General features: G+C 42.7%; 1 protein-coding gene across 1 annotated transcript in view; it reads right to left on the bottom strand.

Annotated features, from left to right (window-relative positions):
- The window catches only part of CAMTA1 (calmodulin binding transcription activator 1), a 2,140,984-nt gene extending 2,119,902 nt beyond the window's left edge, over positions 1-21,082 (bottom strand). Inside the window, exons 1-2 of the mRNA XM_030186102.1 lie at positions 20,784-21,082; positions 4,889-5,007 (exon numbers count right to left, since the gene is read on the bottom strand). Of these exons, the coding sequence (XP_030041962.1) occupies positions 4,889-5,007; positions 20,784-20,808 (144 nt within the window). The 5' untranslated portion in view covers positions 20,809-21,082. The remainder of the gene's footprint in view (positions 1-4,888; positions 5,008-20,783) is intronic.
- Between the last annotated feature and the right edge of the window lie 905 nt (positions 21,083-21,987).

Here is a 21,987-nt window from a genome sequence, read left to right as displayed (position 1 = left end):
ACATTCAGCGCCAAACTCTGATCAAACCCTTGCTGCAGAGACCCGAGGACCTCAGGAATCTGTGACTTCCAAGGAGAAAGGCCTTTGAAAGCTGGTGCAGTCACAATTCCAACCTCTGATATAAGCCAGGGAAGTGGAAGTCCTGCAGGCCTCGAGTATGGTGGAAATTATTGGGTGCGAAAAACCTTCCTTTGCTAATCACCGTTTCTCAAGGGCCAAACCATAAACTAGAAATGACACAAATCTTCCATCTCTACTAGACCCTGCTTAAGCAAACCATGACATCTGGGGAAAGGGACGCGGATCATCCAGCAACAGATAAACCAGATCCACGTACCAGTCTCTGTGGCCAATCTGAGGTCACCAGAAGGATCAGAAAGAGATGCTGCACTATCCTGCGCTGTACCTGGCCTAGCCATGAGATCAAAGACTGGATGCCCCACTGATCCTGGAAGAGCTGAAAAGCTGCTGGCCCAAATCCCACTCCCCTGCATCCATCAGAGACTGACCAAAGAAGTCTGCCTAGATGTCTTTGTTGGCTATGTGGACTGCCGACAAAGCCAGCAGATTCACTACTGCTCAGCGACAATGGGTTGTAGCTTTCAAGGCCACTGCCTAGCTTCTAGTGCCTCCCTGCTTGTTAATATAGGCCACCGTCATCACATTCTCTGCCATCATGGGATTGCTCTTTTCCTGTATCAGTGAGAGGAATTCCACCAATGCTAACCTAACTACCCAGGCCTTCAGGTAGTTTTGATTGACCAAGAGACCTCCAAATGGGACAACACCCTTCTGCCACTCTACCCAAAAAAGCAGCTCCCCAACCCAGTCGGGTGGATCCAGGGCACTCCCCACAGGAGACGTCTGAGACTGTCCCACTAGTCCAGACTTTAGTGTACCTTGGGAAGGAGCAGTAGACAGCAGTCAAAATCCTGACAGAGCCTATGAAGACAAGAGGGTCATCCTGAAAGCAGGACACATGTTGGTCGCTATGGAGTCCAAAAGCAGGATATAAACTACAGGCTCACAGTCTGTAGTGTAGTGCCTGGTACAGACCATGTGCTCTTTTGGAGAGAAGACTGTTCTCAGCACCGTACTGAACTAAATCCCCAGGTAAGCCAAGGTCTGGGAGGCAGACTTCATCCAGTTTGCCACCCAGCCTAGACATGCCAAGAGTAAGATAACCTGAGAGGTAGCCCACACGGAATCTTCCGCTGAGTCATCTCACATCAGCCAATCATCCAAGTCAGCCACCACAATTACCTTGGAGAAGGTGCGACGGGAAGTCAACAGACCAATGGGAAGGGCCCAAAACTGAAGGCGACATTGAACACACAAAAGCAAAAATAGTGCTAGTGGTCCTCCCCAGCAAGAATATGGAGCTAGGCCTCCGAAAGGTCCAGGGAGGTCAAGAACTCACCTGGGCAAACTGAAGTGCTTACTGAGTGAAGCCTCTCCATACCTTGATGTGTAGGACAAGCCGAAAGAACCTCCTTTCTTTGGACCACAAAAAAAAATAGAGTAACATTCCAGCCCCCACTCCAGGGGCAGGACAGGCTCTTCTACCTTCAGGTCCAAGGAGATGATGCGTGATGACGACTGCCTGCCTTCCAGTTTACCACTAATCCACAGGGCAACAGCATGAAGACATCTAGCATAGGACAAACCAACTCCAGGACAAAGCCCCGCTAAACCACCTCGAGGACCCACTGGTCAGAGATAATGCAGGTACACTCATGGCCAAAGAGGGATAATCTGCCCTTATCTGAGCCACCTAGGTACATACCACACCCTCATTTGAAAGATCTGGAACCTTCATCCAAGCCGAGGTGCAAAGCTTCACCAGATTTTTTGAAGCCACAAAAGGACTCCAGCTTGAAGGACTCAGAACCAAACCAGACTGATGCATGTCCCTTGAGCAGCCTTTAGCCACAGGGGTCTGCTAGAAGGCCTGCTGTTTTATTTTAATTTTGGCTCAATGCAGCTGCATGGGAGCCTAGGGGAATAAGCCCCAAAAGTGTGCAGGTGGGAAGAGGACGGGGACCCGCATCCCTACAATAAGGGCCCAGCAGGGTCAAAGCCAGACACCACACCAAGTGGTCATCTGTGGGCGATAACTTGGGGCTGCAGAGACACGCTCCATGTTTGACGACTGAGGTAGAGAAAATACTGGAGTCCACTGAGCACAACCCCTTTGTACTAGTAATGTCACTAGGAAAGATCAGTTTCTCTACCTCCATCTGCTGGTAGGTGAATAATTCAGGATGATATAGCCAATGCTAAGGAATGGTTACTATATCTGCCGACTGTCATATCACACCAAATGACACTCCCTAACGTTCCTAATAGAATCACCATTGCCCCCCATGTAGACCTGACTTCCTCAGGTAAATGCATAGGCCTCCCAAAGGGGGGGGGGGGGGGCTACAGTACTCCCTTCTTTAGAGAATAAGAACATAAGAGTAGCCATACTGGGTCAGATCAAATGGTCCATCTAGCCCAGTATCCTATTTCCACCAGTGGCCAAGCCAGGTCACAATTACCTGGCAGAAACCCAAATCGTGGCAACATTCAATGCTACCAATCCCAGGGCATGCAGTTGTTCCCCATGTCTGTCTCAGTAGCAGACTATGGACTTTTCCTCCAGGAACTTGTCCAAACCTTTTTTCCAAGATGACTGCCTTTCACAGTGGCACTCACCCCCACACTGCTACTTCCCAACACCTCTCTCTCAACTTGTGGGGCTTCCAAGCCACACCACCACTCCTGGAAGTCTTTAAATGGTAACCCTTGTTTTGCTTTGAGATTTATTATTTTTTTTTTTTTACTTTAAGTGCATCCGGGCTTCACAGGACTTTCTTCCATCTAACCTCCTGCTACAGCCTCATGGGAACAATCCTGAGCCAGGGTGTGACAGAAAAAGAACGACTCACCCCAGCTGGCAGCACCTTCAAAGCAATACTGCAGTCACAGCTTTCTCAATCTGGGGCCTGTAGGCACTCAGTAGCCACCCATCTCAGCAACCTCTAAGAAAAAGGAGAGGGGGAAGTGAAGGCATTCAACCCCTGCTATCTGAAGCCTGACTCCCATGAACCAGCCACCCTCACTAAGCAGGAATCTGCAGGCTGGGAGACTCAGGTCTTCAGAGGGCAAGGACCCTTCAAGCTCCAACAGGGAAAGGTCTGTAGATCGATTCCTGGGAGCTACAATGGTCAAACGACCCACCATAGGGCTCCAGCCAACAGTCTTCATCCTGGGAGCCAGACCTGCCTTAGAATACTTTTGCATCATTCTACCTGCTGGAAACAGAGAAATACTGGCAAGTTCCACGAGCTGCACCACAAATTACAAACTGTGAATGACAAAACTGATTTATCAGGTTTTCTGCCTCCATCTGCTGGTCAGGAGAGATAACCCATTCATCTGGACTGGTCTAAGCAGGATAAGGAAACTAGGTTGTGCACCTTAAGAGCACTGTAAATATTAAGTACTTGTGATTGCATTTCACACATATTAATACTGTAGTTCCAATAATATTAACATACTTTAGCACACTAGCTACTTTGTGCAGCATCTAAAAAACAAAAGTATGTTCTTCCTAGCGTTAGGAAGAGTTCCTCTAAACTCTATGGATTTTTAGTCATGGATTCATCATAATAAAGTTATGCTATGTTAACAGTGATACCAACACATTCCATTAAAAAAAATTATATACATCAATCCTAATATTTTTTTCTTCAGACAAAAAATGAATCAAACTACTAGAGCAGTTAAAAAAAAAATACAGGCCTAGACAATATCCCATAAGGGCAAAGTCTGATTAGCAACACTGCTGAAGCTCATACTATTTGTCCACAAAAGAAATGGTTCATAAAGTGACAGCTGTTTAATTCATCCATTTTCAGGATCCCAACTTTTCCAACGCCAATTACTGCATCAAAATAATTCTACCCATGGGGTTAATTTTCAAAGCACTCAGACTTACAAGTTCCATAGGTTACTATGGAAGTCTAAGAGCTTTGAAAATACACCTCCATGTGTTCTATCCATGTATCTGACATTTATATATGCCTTCTCAAATATCTTATGCATTTGCATTACCAACAACATTTTGAAAGGAGTCTGGGACTTCTATAAATGAAATGTCCTTTATTTTGTCCCCTTAAAAATAGCTCATTTTTTTTAACGAGGTGAAGAAAATTATCAAAAATATCAAAGATAATTAAACAAAGTATAAACATTTTTGTTTTTATACTACATAATGAGTGGTACTTACCCTTTTAAAAAGTTAAATAACTTCACTAGAAAAGCTAAATAAGAACATTCTGATTCCTTGAAAATAAATCCTTTCCTGAATTCCAGTCAGTTTTCTACTTGACCTTTATAGGTTAAATTTCTAGGTTTCATGTGGTATCCTCTAGACATTTCAGATTTATGTACCAAGTATTAGCAATAGATACCAAATCTCAAAGCTGGGCTTCACTGCCTCCTACTCCACATGAGAATTTCTTCAAAGATGCCAGACTAACTAATTCTGAATATGAAAATTATTTGGTTAGGAAGAGTAATGCTTTACTGTCCTCCTCACAAGTTACTTAAGTTTTAAATCACAGTTCTGTTTTGTGCTATGTCATAGCTATCTCTCAGTTTATTGCTGATACTGACACTTGGATGTTCAAGGCTAAAACATGAATTTAAAACCTCTGAGTTCTATATCCATGTTCACTCTAAAAATCTTTAAAAAAAACTGCAGAGTCACTAGCAAATCAATGATTCTGAGATTCAACCAAAAGGCCTTTCACTGAATTATGATTTAATTCCCTCTGCAATGAATATTTTAACTTGCCTAAACAAACATTCAATTTTTTTAAACAAATTCATTTGCTACCTCATTTGTGTTCCAACGGTGTCTCTCTTTTGGTAGACTTGAACATTTTGGTAGACATTCAAGCAGCTTCTTGGGTAAAAAGATTTTTACATGACTGCCATTGCTGTTTCCATGATCATCTAGAGAAACAAAAGTCACACGTGGCGTTATATTTGACCTATATACAAATCATTCATCCCATCAGTTTATTTTTCTATCACCTCTTAACTATTCATGACTCGAAAGCAGAAACTATATACGCCATCATCTTAAAAAAATATTAAGCTTTCCCCTTCATGAAATATGAGAATGCAATATGCAGCCATTTTAGTGACAAACAAAATGATTCTAAAATGTTCTTATAGACACGATCTAGAACAGCAATTCCAATATTGCATCTAAGTCTCCAAGATGTTAAATATTCGGTATACGATATGATTAAGTATGGAATGTCTCTTCCATCCCACTTCCAGTACAAAATGTGATGCAGTGAACATGAAAATGATGACAAATGGCATATAGAAGTCACATAATTGATGAGCTCTCGTAATAAAGATAAAGTAGAGCAATTCATTATCTTATACGAGTAGAAGAAATCATGGTCTTACTAGATCAAATCATACATGAACTTGAAAAAAAGAATTAAGGAATCAAAAAGGGTAACAGATTTATTTAAATAAACTTGACATTACTGAAAACAGTTGGAGGCTTTTTGCCAGGTACTACCTGTTTTTTTTTGTATAATAGACTATTAAAAACTCCATATTTTAAACTTTTCGTTCTAAAGGGCCAACATAATAAGGTGAACACTGTATTTTAAAGCAGAGTTTTTGGGCACTACAAATTACTTTCAATGTACAGTAGTAAAAGTTTTACTACACAAAAATGCATGCTAAATGGGGAGCAAAGGAGTGGATTAATTTGAAAGCACTTCATATGCTCATGACCTGCACTTGATAATTATTTTTAGCATACTTTCCTGCATTGAAAGTTCAATTCTTTGCTTCCTTAGGTAAGAAGTACAATTTTAGGGTTAAACTAAAAGGGAAAACTTGGTCTTTATCTGTGTCCAACCACACCAGTCCAAAAAATATGGGTTACGTCTATCAGCAAGCAAATGGAGGCTGAGGTATACTAGTTATGACCTCTGCCCTACAAGAAGTACCATGCAGCTAAAGGACCCAAAGCCCCCCTCTCCCTGGTTTCCCCTATTATTGCATATGTGTCACACTGAATCGTTTCAATCTTTAAACAAAACGTAGTATTAGACAAAAGGAACCTGAGCAAACACAACAGTTTTTAAATTAGGTCATTTATTTAGGGAACAAAAGCTATCCAACACCCATATCAACAAAGTGAAAAAGAAGCGCCCCACTACAATTAATAACTGGCTGTACCACCTTTAGCAGCAGTACCTGCAGCCAAATGATTCCTATAATTTTATTTCAGAAAAATCACTGCTAAAGAATCTTAGCCCACTCTTCTTTGCAGAGCTGTTTTAATTTAGAAACATTTATAGGTTTTCATGCATGAACTTCACATTTCAAGTGCTGCCACAGCATCTCTATTGGGTTCAGGTCAGGACTTTAACTAAACCAATCCAAAACTTAATTTGTGTTTCTTCTCAGCCATTCAGATGCAGATTTGCTGCATAACCCAATTACATTTGAACTTCAGTTCACGGTCAGAAGACCAGATATTCTCCTTAAGAGTTTTCTGGTACAATGTAGAATTAGTGGTTCCTTCAATAATGGAAAGTTTTCCAGGTCACGAAGCAGCAAAGCATCCCCACACTATCACTTGACTATTGGTATGACGTTCTTACTGTGGAATGCTGAATTTGCTTTACGCCAGGTATAGTGGGACTTCTGTTGTCCAAAGAGTTTCACTTTTGACTCATCTCTATCTACAGATTATTCCAAAGGCTTGGGGATCATTCATGTTAATGTGAGAGGAGCACTGATGTTACTCTTAGATAGAAGCAGTTTCCACCTTGCTACTGCCCCGTGGATCCCACTTTTGCCCACTCTCTGTGCAGTCATGAACACTGATCATAGCTGAGGCTAGAGAGGCCTGAAGTTCTTTGGATATTCTTCTGGGGTGTTTTATAACCCTACTGGATGAGTTGTAGCTACACCATTGGCATACTTTTGGCAGACCAGCCATTCCTGGGAAGAACCACCACTATTCCAAGTCTTCTCCATTTGGAGATAATGGCTCATTGTGGTTCAGTGGAGTTCCAGAATTTTACAAATACCTTTGTAACTCTTTTCAGGTTGAGATATTTCAACAACGTTCTCATCTTAAGGTGGATCCGCCACTAGGGACTGAAGGTCACTCACCCTATGAGCTGAAGCAACAGCTACCAAAAAAACAGGACCTTTGATGTCAAGTACTTCAGATGACAGGCATCCAGAGGCTCGAAAGGAGCTTTCATCAGCTGGGTGAGTACTATGTTGAGGTCCTATGACACAGATGAAAGTTTGACAGGGGGCTTTGTCAAAAGCAAACCTCACATGACGCTAAAGGCTATCCATAGATGGGCCTACACTGTAAACAGTGGTGGTAAACACTAATTACACTAAGGTGAACCCTTACAGAGTTGGTCTTGAGGTCAGACTCAAAGGTACAGAAGGAATTCAAGCAGGGTCTGTGTAGGGTACGAAAGGGGATCTCGGGCCTTCCATCATACCAGACAGCAAACCTCCTTTCACATGAAAGATAACACCTCTTTGTGGAATCTTTCCTGGAAGCCAGCAAGACACTGGAGACATCCTCAGGAAGTCACATCCAGGCTGTGAAGGCCAGAGACCTGCGGTTGGGATGCAGTAGAAGTCCCTTGTTCTGCGTGATGAGGGTTGGAAAACACATCCAGTCGCCAAGGTTCTTTGAAGAACAACTCTAGAAGAAAAGGGAAACAGAGCTGCAAAGGCCAGTATGGAGTGATCAGGATCATAGTTCCCAGGTCTTGCTTGAGTTTCAGCAAAGAGGATATGCATACAGAAGACCAGTCCCCCAACAAAAGGAGGAAGGCATCTGATGCTAGACTGTCATGGGCCTGGAATAGAACTGAGGGACTTTGTGATTGAGTGGCAAAGAGATCCGCCAAGGGAGTGCCCCACACTCAGATCTCATGGGCAATGCCCAAGTTAAGTGACCGCTTGTGCGGTTGCATAACCCTGCTCAGTCTTTCAGCCAGGCTGTTGGATTTGACCACTGGGTAAGTGGCTTGAGGAGCATTCCATACTGGAGCACCCAGTACCACATCTGGGCAGAATCCTGACGTTAGCCGTGATCCGGTACCCCCTGCTTGTTGGTGTAATACATTGCATGAGTACAATTTAGTTGGACAGTCGATCTCTGAAAGCCTTTAGAGCATTCCATATTACCTGTAGCTCCAGGAGGTTGATCTGAAGATCCGATTCCTGAACTGACCAAGCACCCAGGTGTGAAGCTCATCCATATTAGCTCCCCACCCTCAGGGGGGATGCATCTGTCATCTGCATTTTCTGGGGCTAAGGAATTTGGATCGGAATTATCGCAGTCAAATTGGACCGAATTGTCTACCAAAGGAGAGACCAAATCAACTCTGGTGTTACTCTGATGAACATCCACTAGGTTCCCCGAGGCTTAGCACCACTGGAAAGCTAGGGTCCACTGGGCAGTTCTCATGTGAAGATGTGTCAAGGGCATGAAATGAACAGTGGAGGTCATATGGCCCAACAACCTCAACATCTTCCAAGATGTGACTGCTGGCTGATCTGAACCCAAGTGGCAAGAGCGACAATCTTTTTCTTGGTTGCTGATCCCCAAGGTGGACCCTAGCATCAGGTAATTATGATTTGGATTATTCTTTCCAATAGGAATCACCTTGCATTTTAAAAATTTCATCTGCCATTTGGATGCCCAGTCTTCCAATTTCCCCAAGTTTTCATGCAATATTTCACAGTCCACATGTGTTAACAACCTTTTGTCATCTGCAAATGTAATCATCTCACTCATCGTTCTGATTTTCATAACATTTATAAATGTTAAATACTCCCAGTCCCAGTACTGATCCCTGAGGTACTCCAATGTTCACCCTCCTCCATTGAGGAGAAATGGCCATTTAACCCTCTGTTTTCTGTCCAATAACCAATTCCTAATCCACACTAGAACATTGCCTCCTTTCCTATGACTCTTTAAGTTTCTCAAGAGTCTCATGAGAAACTTTGTCAAAAGCCTTCTGAAAATCTAGATACACTATCCAGCTTATTTTCGAAAGAGAAAGACGCCCATATTTTGACCCAAATAGGGAGATGGGCGTCTTTCTCCCGTGTGCGACCAAATCGGTATAATCGAAAGCCGATTTTGGTCGTCTTCAACTGCAGTCCGTCGCAGGAACGAACAAAGTTTACGGGGGGGTGTCGGAGGCGTGGCGAAGGCGGGACTGGGGCGTGGTTATCGGCCGAGAAGAGATGGGCATCTTTAGCTGATAATCGAAACAAGAAGGGTGTTTTGGACGAGAATTTGGTCAGCTTTATTTGGACCCTTTTTTTCAGGTCCAAGTCCCAAAAAAATGCCCCAACTGATCAGATGACCACCGGAGGGAATCAGGGATCACCTCCCCTGACTTCCCCAGTGGTCACTAACCCCCTCCCACCAAAAAGAAAACACTTTAAAAACTTTTTTTTCCAGCCTCTATGCCAGCCTCAAATGTCGTACCCACCTCCATGACAGCAGAATGTGTTCTATCCTGTGACAGCCTTTCCCTGGTTCTGATGTAGCTCTTGGGTGAGTGTGACACCTTTTCTGTTATGCGCACTGCAGAGTCACATCAGCAATGCATTGTGGTGGGTGTAGGGTATTGGGCTCTGTGATTCCAGTAGCTTGTGTTAAATGCTCACAATGTTGGTAGGCTCTACTCCCATGGTGTTTTCCCCCCCTGCTTACTGGGTCAGAGTGTGCCCTGTTTTGTTTCTGGTAGTCCATGAGGTAGTGGCCATTTTTGTAACACAGTTTTAGATCCCTTTCATGTGTTAGCCACGTTACAGAACTTAGTTCTTCCCTTGAATGTTGCTGAAAGAGGGCATTGTACAGCATTCTGCCAGCTCTGACCTACTGCTAATCTCAGTACCAGGAAGACTCTTTGCCAGTAGGGCACAACCTCTGATCTGCAGTTAACTGTGAGTAAGCGTGCTTATTCAAATAAAGGACTTTTTCCAAAGAGATTAGTCTTCAGGTGTCAACTGGTGTGCCAAGGTTATACAGCAGCAACAAGTCCTAGAGGCCTGCGTGTATGCAGGTCCCTGGAGCACTTTCAGTGGGTACCGCAGTGCACTTCAGGCAGGCGGACCCAGGCCCATCCTCCTTACCTGTAACACTTGTGCTGGTAAATGGGAGGCCTCCAAAACCCACTGTACCCACATGTAGGTGACCCATTCACCCCTAAGAGCTATGGTAGTGTTGTACATTTGTGGGTAGTGGGTTTTGGGGGAGGGGGGTTGGGGGCTCAGCACCCGTGGTAAGGGAGCTATGCATGTGGGAGCATTTTCTGAAGTCCACCGCACTGACCTCTAGGGTGTCCAGTTGGTGTCCTGGCATGTCACGGGGGCGAGTGTACTACGAATCCTGGCCCCTCCCATGACCAAACGGCTTGGATTAGGACGTTTCTAAGCTGGGCGTTTTTATTCTCCATTATCGCTAAAAAAAAACAAACGGCCAGCTCACAAATGACTAAATCCATGGCATTTTGGTCCGTACAAACCGTATTTTCGAAACGAAAGATGGACGCCCATTTTTTTTCGAAAATACGGTCTGTCCCACTCCTTCACGTACCCGTTCTCGGACATAGACGCCCATGGAGATGGGTGTTCGCGTTCGATTATGCCCCTATTTATCAACCAGCTCACCTTTATCCACATGTTTATTCATACCTTCAAAGAAATGAAGCAAATTGGTGAAGCAAGACTTTATTTGGCTGACTCTCCCATTAAACCATGTGTTCCATAATTTTATTCTTTATAATAGTTTCCACTATTTTGACCAGCACTGACGTCAGGCTGACTGGTCTGTAATTTCCCGGATCATCACTGGAACCCTTTTCAAAAATTGGTGTCACATTGTCCACCCTCCAATCTTCAGGTACTACAGACAATTTTAACGACACGTTACATATTACTAACAGCAGATCAGCAATTTCATGCTTGAGCTCTTTGAGTACCCTTGGATGTCCAGGTGATTTACAACTTTTTAATTTGTCAATTTGGCTCAGTACATCTTCCAGGTTCACCAAGATTTCTCTCAGTTCCTCCACATCATCACCCTTGAAAACCATTTCCAGTTTGATTCTTGTGCTGCAGTCAGATATTGCCTCGTTTGTCAGACGCATGTCCACCTTCCAGATGTGCAAACCCCGCTCTTCACACCATATTTCAAACAAATGCCAGACCTGCACATTCACGCAACATACAGCTCTTGAAAGCCCTCAGCAGGGTAGAAATGCCTGACAATCAATATCCCTTGTGGCTCAAATGGACCCTCTTCAAGGGCCAAACCAGAAAGGATCTAAATTCTCCATGAAGAGACAGTTCTTGATGCAGAAGACCTGGATACCATGACAACTGCAACAAGGAACCTGCCAACAAACCAACCAAGCTGGCATATCATGGCCAATAACAAAAAAAGATGTTTGGCAAATCTCAGAAGCAACCAGTCAATCAAGGGCCATGGAGGAAAACAAATACAGAGGCTCCACCTACAGCCATGGCTGCAATACAGCACTGATGATGGCCACGCCGCTCTGTTTCTTGTGACTGAAAAACTGAAGAGCCTTTATATTCTTCCTGCGAGTCATCATCAGACCAAAGACTGAATGAAGGTCCACCACTTCACCACTGATTGAAAGGCTAAAGGATTCAGCTCCCACTCCCCCCCACCCCCGGAATTCAGCACAAACTAAGGAAGCCTCATTTGGACTTCTCCACTCCTGCTATGTATGTTGCTGAAAGTACTTGGGCCAATCTACTGAGAAACAGCCACATGCCTGCTGGTGCTCTTCCACTTGACATACACTACCACTTTGACACTGTTGGAACATCACCTGCCCTTCATTAGGGGAGGAATGCCATCAGGGCCAGATAAGCAGCCCTCCCTCCTGAAAGAGATCATTAGTGGGAGCTGGACCTCAAAAAGCTAAGACTTGGGTGACCACAAAGATAAGAGTGCATACTGAAGTAGTTTCATGTATGACTGTGCGCAGGGAACCACCTCCAGAGAGTCGACACCACTGTGCACAAGAGCTGCAGATAATCCCAGGCTCTTGGGCACGACAAATGCAAAATGAACTCTGCTGGGTCAGTAGTTTCAGAACTCTCTCCTGATCATGCCCATGCTAATGTCAAACTGAAACACAGGGGGTACAGAGTGGCTCTGTATCCCAGCCAAGGCTTTCCAGAAGGCAAAAATAACCCTGGACTTAGCTGACCAAGAATCCTCTATCAAGTTGGCACGGAATAGCTAGTCATCCTTCAGGACAAGACCACCCTCCACTAGAATGGTGGTCTTTTCAGTAACTGAACTAATCAAGGTGTCCACTTTAGTGATGTGAAAAAGCTAGTCCAGATCCTCGAAGAAGCAGATACAACCTACTCATGATTCTTGTGCCCCTCCACACCAACTTAGGGGCCTCCCACTCAAACAAGACCATCTTTGATAGGGGCTTTGTGAAGCAGAAAGTCCCTGGATGAACTGAACTATGTAGACTCTCCAAGGTTGGATCCTCATCCACAGCTTTTTCCAGCCCAGCCTCGCCCATACAAAATATTAAGACTACCTGAGCAGACTGCAACTCCTCCCTGGATGAACTGAACTATGTAGACTCTCAGGTTGGATCCTCATCCATAGCTTTTTCCAGCCCAGCCTCACCCATACAAAATATTAAGACTACCTGAGCAGACTGCAACTCCTCCCAGCAGAAAACTCGAATGGAGAGAAATCCCTCCCCCCCCCCCCCAATTCCTTAAGTGAGGGCTCCTCAGGTGGCTCACCCCCTCATCCTCTTCTCATTCTCAATACTCCTCCAGAGAGGAGGCAGTGGCAACTGGAACTAGAATCCAGTCCATGTCCAAAAGACCTACTGACCACTTTGGGGCACTTGACCACACAACAATACTCCTGGAAGGAGCCCTGAAACCCCGTAGGAAGCTTCCATGTCCCTTGCTCACTGCCAACAGGGCTGGCCCTTGCAATCCTATCAGCGATTTTAGAAAGCAGTCACAGTCTGCAACAACTGAAAACCAAAACTTACATTGGGATTCCCCTAGAGCCTCAGCCAAGGTCCTGAGTTCTAGGGCAGGCACACAAGGACATCACCAGAATAAGGGCTGGTGCAGCTTGAAATTCTCCAGAATGCCACTGCCAAAAGCAGAATTAACTCATTGTGCCACAGCAAATTAGCCCCATCTAAGCACTGCTGCATTTAAACAAACTGAAACACTGTACATAATTCCTTTGTGTTTCAATCACTGTTCAAAGAAAGCAGAGATAGCCCGAGAGGGATCCCGTATGTCAATATCTTACATGGCAGATACTAGATTAGTCTAGCAATGACAAAAAATAAGTCGGTCTTAAGGCTCACCCTGAATCTAGGTCCAGATCACTCAAGGCATAGTTTGCTGTAAAAACTGGAAGGCTGGGCACCCAAATGGCAGATGAAATTTAATGTGGACAAATGCTAAGTGATGCACATTGGAAAGAAAAATCTGAATCATAGCTCCTGATGCTAGGGTCCACCTTGGGGTTCAGCACCCAAAAAAAAGATCTAGGTTTTGATGTAGATAATTCAGGTCAGTGCGCAGTGGCAGACAAAAAAGCAAACAGATTGCTAGGAATTACTAGGAAAGGGATGGTAAATAAGACTGAAAATACCATGTCTCTGTATCGCTCCATGGTGCGACCTCACCTTGAGTATTGTGTTCAGTTCTGGTCACCGAATCTCAAAAAATATATAACAGAATCAGAAAAGGGGGAAGGGGTTGGAGGGGGCAGGGAGATTCTAAGATGGTAGTAAATATATCTTGCTGGGTGAGCACACCCTATTTTCATTATCAAAACCTTGAGGGGTGGGGAAATAGCAGCCTTGTTATTCAGGAAGGGACATAAGGCTGAAGGTTTGCCTAGTGTACCCAGTATTCTTGTGCTGACTCAGGAAAAAATGTAAACAGTTGTAAACTTTCACAAGGTATTTAGAATATCAAGTGGTAAGGATATGGGATTTGATATACCACCATTCTATAGTACAGTCAAAGTGGTTTATATTTATTTATTTATAGCACTTATATCCCACATTTTCCCACCCACGGGCAGGTCCAATGTGGCTTACATCAGTCTGAAAAAAAGGCATACAGTAATCCGGCAAAAGCAATCATATTTATATCCCCCCCCCCCCCCCCCCCTCAATATTCAAAAACATTTAACAAGCTAGGATCAGCACCCGGACGATTAAATGCCTCATAACCGCTGATATTCAGTGGGGGGATAACCAGCTATCTCCTGAGGAACAATTTCCTGTTAGTGGCTAGCCAGTTACACTTTAGTGGCTTAGGACCCTGTTTACTAAGATACACTAGCATTTTTAGTGCACGCTAAATGCTAGAGAGACATCCATATATTCCTATGGGTATCTCTAGCGCTAGCATGCGCTAATTTTTAGCATGCCTATAATGCAGCTTTGCAAACAGGGCCCTATATTTGACCGCTTGAATACATGGAATATCTTTGGCCAGTTTGGACATGATCGGCTAAGTCTGAATATAGACAAACCTTCAAACCAGCCAAAAAAACCCCGGATAGTCAATGCCAGTAACTGGAAGTGGCCCGGCACCGACTATCTGGGTTTAGGGTTAAATCCCGCAGTCTGAATATTGGCCCCCAAAAGTGTTTTCCCTTGCAGAAAAAAAAACTGCTTTTGAATTAAATCACTCAAAATACAGTTTTGCAGGCAAAACTAGTCAAATTTATTTGGGAAGGTTCTGGTACAGCAGTTTTCCTCTCTTACTCTTCCAGTTCTATCACAACTGGAACTCACAAGCAGAATAAAGAGCCTTTTTGCAAATAACCAGCATTTTTTTACCCTTATTTTCTCTCACTCTCTTTAAATAAGCCATTATGGTAACAGTCTGAGGCTTGGGGTCACAGAACTATGATCTTTCGGGAGTGTAAAACGAATGGTCCCCCGAGTCTGACTTGTGTTCCTGTTGAGTGATGGCTGAGACTTCCCCTGCAAGAGAATAAAAAGAGAGGGTTCAATGTACACCAACCAAACAAAGCAAAACAAAAGATGCACAAATGAACCTTCAGGACAGGGGCAATGGAAGATTCTTTATTGAGAAGACTTGACACAGGCCATGTTTCAGCGATGAATCACCTGCATCAGGGGTCACAAAAGTTTGTAGCATTTCTTAAAAACCAATGTAGATCTGCCACTAACAGAGCACGTAATCATAATCCTACTACGAGTTGTGATCTTTGCATTTACATGCTTTCTTCAGTGCATATATCAATATTTGTAGTGGGATTGTGATTACATGCTCTGTTAGTGGCAGATCTGCAAGGAATGCTACAAACTTCTGTGACCCCTGATGCAAGCAACTCATCACCAAAACACCGTATCAAGTCTTCTCAATAAGGAATCTTCCATTGTCTCGTTCCCGAAGGTCCATTGGTGAATCTTTTGTTTTGCTTTGTTTGGTTGAGACTTCCCCTGCACCAAAGACTAAACAGGATTCACAGCCCCAAACAGCCCTGGTCTGGCAATCAAACTCAGGTCCCTCTGCAGGTAGTGTATAGTACTGCAACTGAGCTACTGAGTCAGTTTTACTTATTTGAGAGAAGCTAGCCAACCTTTAGTATATTTTTAGCTATACTTTAGTGCCTCTGTTGCTGCTTTCAGAGATGAGTTATGATACAGTGTCATACCCAATGATGATATACCATCAGCTTTATTTTAATGTATCATTAATCAAAAATGAAAATAACTTTTGTTCTCCAATTCATCACTAACACTGCTATTCAATCAAACTAAATATAATTAAGCTGTGAATGTTTTTTTTCCCACCTTGCTGTACCACATTCCTATAACTGCCTTCCTGAGCTGATATGTTATGCTGTAATGTATATATATCTCCTGATACTGCCTATTTGTCATGCCTATGTGTCTCAACTACACTATAAGCTCCACGGATCAGGTACCATCTCTTAAGTTTCAGTATAGTGCACTGCAAGCTTCTCGCAGCTCTACCTGTACATTCCGCTGATATCTATAGACCTCATTCTGGAAGGAATTTTATTCCACTTGCAGTGTTTCCTGTTGTGTTTAATGTTCATATAGTTACATGTAATTGTCTTATTTTAAACCTAAGAAATGAAAGTAAAAATGCCAATGTGTATGCCTCCTTGCACTGTTTGTTTGTTTTTTTATAAGAAATGTGTGAATTAAAGAATACTACAAATTATTGGATACATTCTCTACAGCTGGACAGCTGCCCAAAGATTTAAATGTATTAATTTAAAAAATAAGAACTGATGAATGCCCACATGTTTCTTTTCAATATAGATAATTAAAATACTTAAGTATTTAGTTTAGTTTTTTGAGTAAGGAAAATAGTGTGAGTTTTTAACCTTCCAAATAACTGCTCTAAACAAAATATTCTAGCCACTAATTAACAAAGTCAGTAGTAACTATTCTGATAACCGCATAGGTACTAACCCATTTAATTTTACTATCAAGTATTTGAGTTTTATATGAACACTATATCCATTTACTTCACTTGATATATGCCTTCTAAATACTATCTAATTTGAAAGTAATATGCTGTGCTACTATACATTCAAATCTACCAACCCAAAGGCAGGGACATATTTGACATCAGTCTTCTTGAATAAAGAATTAAACCAATCAGCCCAGAAAAACAGACCATCAATGATACAGTTAGTAAGAATGCAATACACTTAGCTGGTCACACACCATTTGTACACATCTGTGACTACTTCCATGCATGTTTGAATAAAATTTTCAGTCTCTAGGATCTAACCACAAGAAAAAGATATATATATAGAAAAACAGATATGAAAATCTATATTTAGTTGCCCTTTACAAAATCACTCACACATCCAAGTGAGGTAGATAATTTACCACCTAAGGGGATCACTTACTAATGGTTAGCATGCAATATTACCATTAACGCATGCTGCCACTGTGTGCGATAATGCCATTACATCACAAAGAATCTCAGTTCAAAAAACCTCTACAGGACAGTTTCAGCACTCCATAATCACATATATTGTTACAAACAACTATAAAATGTTTATACAAGCCCACTAACAAACATGATTTTCCAGATAAAACTGCGTTCTTGGAATGTACTTGGGCTGTCCCCAATTAATAAACTGTATGCTCAGGAAAATAAAGCAAAAAAATTTGTTTCCATTAACTTGCTGACGGGCAGCACCAAATTACAACTTCATTTTCTAGGATCTGAAAGTTTACAGTATATAAATTGTGCTTACCTAATTGAGAAAGAATTTGAAAAATAAACTTAAAGTTACATGGATTACCCCATTCAAAACTATTATTTTCCTTTTTATGTTGACCATTGCTCAACAGCTACATTTAGGGGCCCTATTACTAAGCTGGGGTAAAAGGGGCCCCTGCAGTGGCATCGGTGTGTGATTTGCCAAGCGCCAAGGCCCCTTTTACCGTAGCAGGCTTTAAAAAAAAAAAAAAAAAAAAGGAAATGACCTTTACGACACAGTCATTTCCTAGGGGAGCCCTTACCGCTTCCTATTTAGGTTAAGGGCTCCCACACTAACCTGATGCTGCCCATAACACCAGGTAAGCCCCTGCATTAAAAATAGAAAATATTTCCGGTCGCGCTGAAAATGGCACGCACTAGGGGCAGCACTAATACCTGCTCCCGCAGTGGATCGGCACTAGTGCTAGACTGGTGCACTCCAACGCTGCTGTAGCTCTACCGTGTCACTGTAAAAGGGCCCCTTAAACACATGAATAAAAAAGTAGAATTTATCTTTACCTGTCCAAATATGCCCTAACAATCCGACTGTTGTAGAAGATGTATAAACAATCTTAATGTTAAAAGTTACCAATTTATAACTCAAACTGCAATAAATCATCATCAACAGGCCTAACAAAACAAAGGGACTGTTCACCAAGTTTTGCAGTAGGCACACTAGCGTTTTTTAGCACGTGCTAAAAATTAGTGCGCCCTAATACTAGAGACACCCATATAATCCTAAAAATGCTAGTGCACCTTAGTAAAACAGAGCCAAAAAAGTTTTTCACTTAGACTGCACCATTTGTAACTAATCCTTTCCCTCTATTATACACAGAAAATATATTTGGATCCAACTGCTGATTTAAAACAGATTAAACCTTATACAAATACAGAAAATATTTTTAGATCCAACTGCTAAAACAGATTAAGCCTTATATAAATACAGAAGATGTCTTTTTTTAAATATGTTAAGCGTTAAATATTTTGCAGCTTAACTTTTTCAAGCAAGGAAGTAGGTCTGCTCATTGATACACATTAAAGATCATCTCCATAATTTTTGTCAGATACAAAAAAATGAAAGATAAAAATGAGTAACAGGGCACAAAGAACACAATCTGGTATTCTTCTAGCAATGCTGTTGTTACAATAAGGCTACGGTTTGTCCAACCTACTGTTACTCTGTCCATAAAATTTAATAGAAAAAATGCCAGCAAACAACTTTTATAACTTGATGTTCTAAGAGCAAACAAATTAAGCACAATAACATAAAATACTTAATCAACCTACATTAGGGTTTCCATCCTCTATCCAGTGTTTCTCTTAAAAGCTGGATAGTCCCTGAAAATACTGCCCTGCGTGTGCTCAATATGCATTGACACTTCTGCTGACTATTTTTAAATGTACAGCTGTTAAAACCTTTTTCTTTCCCTCAAAATTGCCAATAAGGTTTTTTAATCTATCAAAAATGTAAGCACATACCGTATTTTAGCATTCTGATCACAACATCTACTGCAGCAAACAGCATACTATCCCTTATGCTTCCAACTTGTGATTCCTTAAGTTCTTATTACGTACGAAGATAATTTACAATAGCAGTGATGCCACAGCTTTGTGCGTAAGCAAAGGGATTCTCTTCCCCACCTTCAAAAAAATGGAAAAGGGCTACTGCTAAAAATGAAGACCAACATGTTAAAAAAAAAAAACTAAACTAAAAGTAATTGCCAAATACCATCCATAAAAGAAAGACCTTTGGTTATACCATAAGTTACTAGTTTTACCTCTAAATTTAAAGCATTAAAAAATAAAAACACCATGAACCATTTCCATTTCACCTATCTTCTATAGTACATCACTACCCCCTTGTGGATTTGCAATAAAATGTCCTTGTTTTCTACTTTCCTCCCAAACAGTTTTTTTATTTGCAAAGAATTCTTTTTTTATACTATGTCATCTCCTTCATGTGATCCATTAAAATAAACAATGGCTACTAAGATATCACCAATCCAACCTAACCTTAAGCCCCTAGTCTGAAAATAGTGCTTTAAAACAAACAGAACCTTTCTTCCTACCATTAAATAGAAATTTCAGTTTTTATTGTATATTACATTTTATTAGCAACAGTTTATCTTATATCATTACTTCAAATCATAATAAAAACATATCATTTTCCATTCATTCCTGTTTTGGGCCCATTTTCACACCCCCCCCCCCCTAGCGGCTGACTGTAATAACATGCAAGGAGATGCTGCTCTCAGCCTAAAATATTCCTAGATCTGCTCTAAACGGAGAGCAAAAGATCAAGTAACTTTTGGAAACTGCCACGCTGCTCTGGCAAGCCTCTTAAGCAATTGTTAACCTCTATCTTTTCCCTGCTCTCACCCTTCGCTGCCCCTCCCCCGTCCCAAAAAATCCTCGACATACAAAGCAAGATCATTCCGCCTCCTTTCATCAAATGAATTTACAAAAAAGACAGCATCATTTCGACCGGTCTGCAAAATCTTCAACTGTATCACATGTCCTCTACGGGCTGGGCAGAGAGGAAGATAAACAGGGATCAAGTTTACATCTGGGAGAGCGTGTATCCATCCGTGTGTGTGACACTACCTGTGTGACCAAGGAGCTACCTTCTATGGCAAACTTTCATCTCTCCCCCCCTCCCCATGTTTAGAGGTAGTCCATTCATGTAGAACTTATTACAGCAACGTGATCTCGTTAACAACTACAATTAAAATAAACAAATAAGAGGATACGTATACCACCACCACCACCAACCCCGAGAGAATACAAAAACAACCATGCTACAACTTCTCTGCCAGGTTGTTTATTCCATTGCCCCTACTTTGACCATATACCTACCGGATAAGCTTTTTTTCACCCTCTTATTTAAGATTTTTTTTTGGGGGGGGGGGGGGGGAACGTTATTCACTGAAAATAGGGTGTGTTGGTGTGCTCACCCAGCAAGATATATTTACTACCATCTTAGAATCTCCCTGCCCCCTCCCAACCCTTCCCCCCTAAATCCCCCCCCCCCCAAAAAAGACCCCATAACATCAGCGAAATGTAACGTTTGATGAGAAAGGTGAGCAAAGAAAAAGCAGCCCCCCTTCCCCACCAGAGTGATTTCTTTTTTTTTTTTTACGGTGCTTAAAAAGTGACAACCTTCTCCCCACCCCCCTCTCTGGTCCTGTCACAACTCTACCCACACCCCCTTCCCTCTCGCCCTTCCCTGGGCTCGCCCCTCCGCCTGAAGCCGCCTCTCCAGATCAACGGAAATTAAACCGGCGTTTAACCTCAGTTGCAGCGAGGTCTTTTTTTTTTACCCCCTCTTCTCCTGTCATATTTAAATTTTTTTTTCATTCTCTTACCTTCCTGCTTGTTTTCGGCAGCCATTTCCCCTCCGCGCGCCACATCCTCCTCCTCCTCCTCCTCCTCGCGACCGGTACCCAAGCGCGTGCTCAGCTAAAGCAAATGCACAGCCGCGCGCGCCAGAGGGGGCCGGCAAGAGGGCGGGGAGACAGAGCCCACTTCGTCCTAGGCGGCCTCCCTCATTGGATACATGCTAGTTCACCGGCGGTTCCTTCGACCAATCGTTAGGAGAGGGGCAAGCCTACTAGGAAAGAGAAGAGAGGGGAGTGCGAGGAGGAGCAGCCTAGATTGCGCTGGCTCTTTGCGTCCGTCTTATTGGTTAAACGTGCGCCCACCTCCAGCTCCACCCGGAGACGCCATTGGCTCATTTCAGGACAGCCGCCAGGCGAGCCCGCCCTGTAACCCCACGGAAAGCTTCTGTTTGGTCAGCATGGTGAGAGAACTAACAAACATTTGTACAATAAGAACTACCCTCCCGGTCCCAGATTCTCTTAGTGAGGTTGGAAATCCGGTTCGCTGATTGGCTAGCATGAGAGGGGCGGTGAGCGTTTCCCGCGTTCAACTGGCCAATGGCTTGGCACTTGACGACGTGACGGTGTATTATGGCCGACCTGTGTTGGAATTGGGGTATCCCTGATGAAGGACATGTTTTAGTCAGTGCTCAGTAATACTTATGCGTCTCCTACTTAGCTTGTGAGCGGGTAGGACTCAGGAGGATTTCTCCACATATTGCAACCAAGAAAGATAGTATATATTTGTATATTTAATAGTTCAGGTAGTATTAAAAACATAAAAAATAAGTGGGATTGGTGAGGTTCACCTAGTCATATAGAAATAAGTGTCCGCAAGCAAGTTGTAGGTGAAAATACATCTCTGATCGATTTTGGATAGTTTGCATCTCCTCATCAGGATATTGGCTTGTATATTAATGCAAGAGGTCTGAAAAATAAGATTGAAGAGTTAGAAAGTATGGCTCCAAATGAAGACATAGACTATGGGACCTTGGGACACATCTAACCAGTTAAGGTGTTAGGGGGATACTCAAAAAGTTTTGAGTACAATGGAGATAGTGCATACAATTTTATTTATGTATATTCATTCTGAATACAGTGAAAAAACCTGGTTGGCTGGCTGTGTCCCAAGTCCCAACCCCTCATTTAGACTTAACGAGGAAGGAGGGCAACCAAACAGACGCTGATACCA

The sequence above is a fragment of the Microcaecilia unicolor genome, chromosome 13, assembly GCF_901765095.1.
Source record: "Microcaecilia unicolor chromosome 13, aMicUni1.1, whole genome shotgun sequence".
NCBI lineage: Eukaryota > Metazoa > Chordata > Amphibia > Gymnophiona > Siphonopidae > Microcaecilia > Microcaecilia unicolor.
This window is presented reverse-complemented; position numbering and strand designations above follow the sequence as displayed.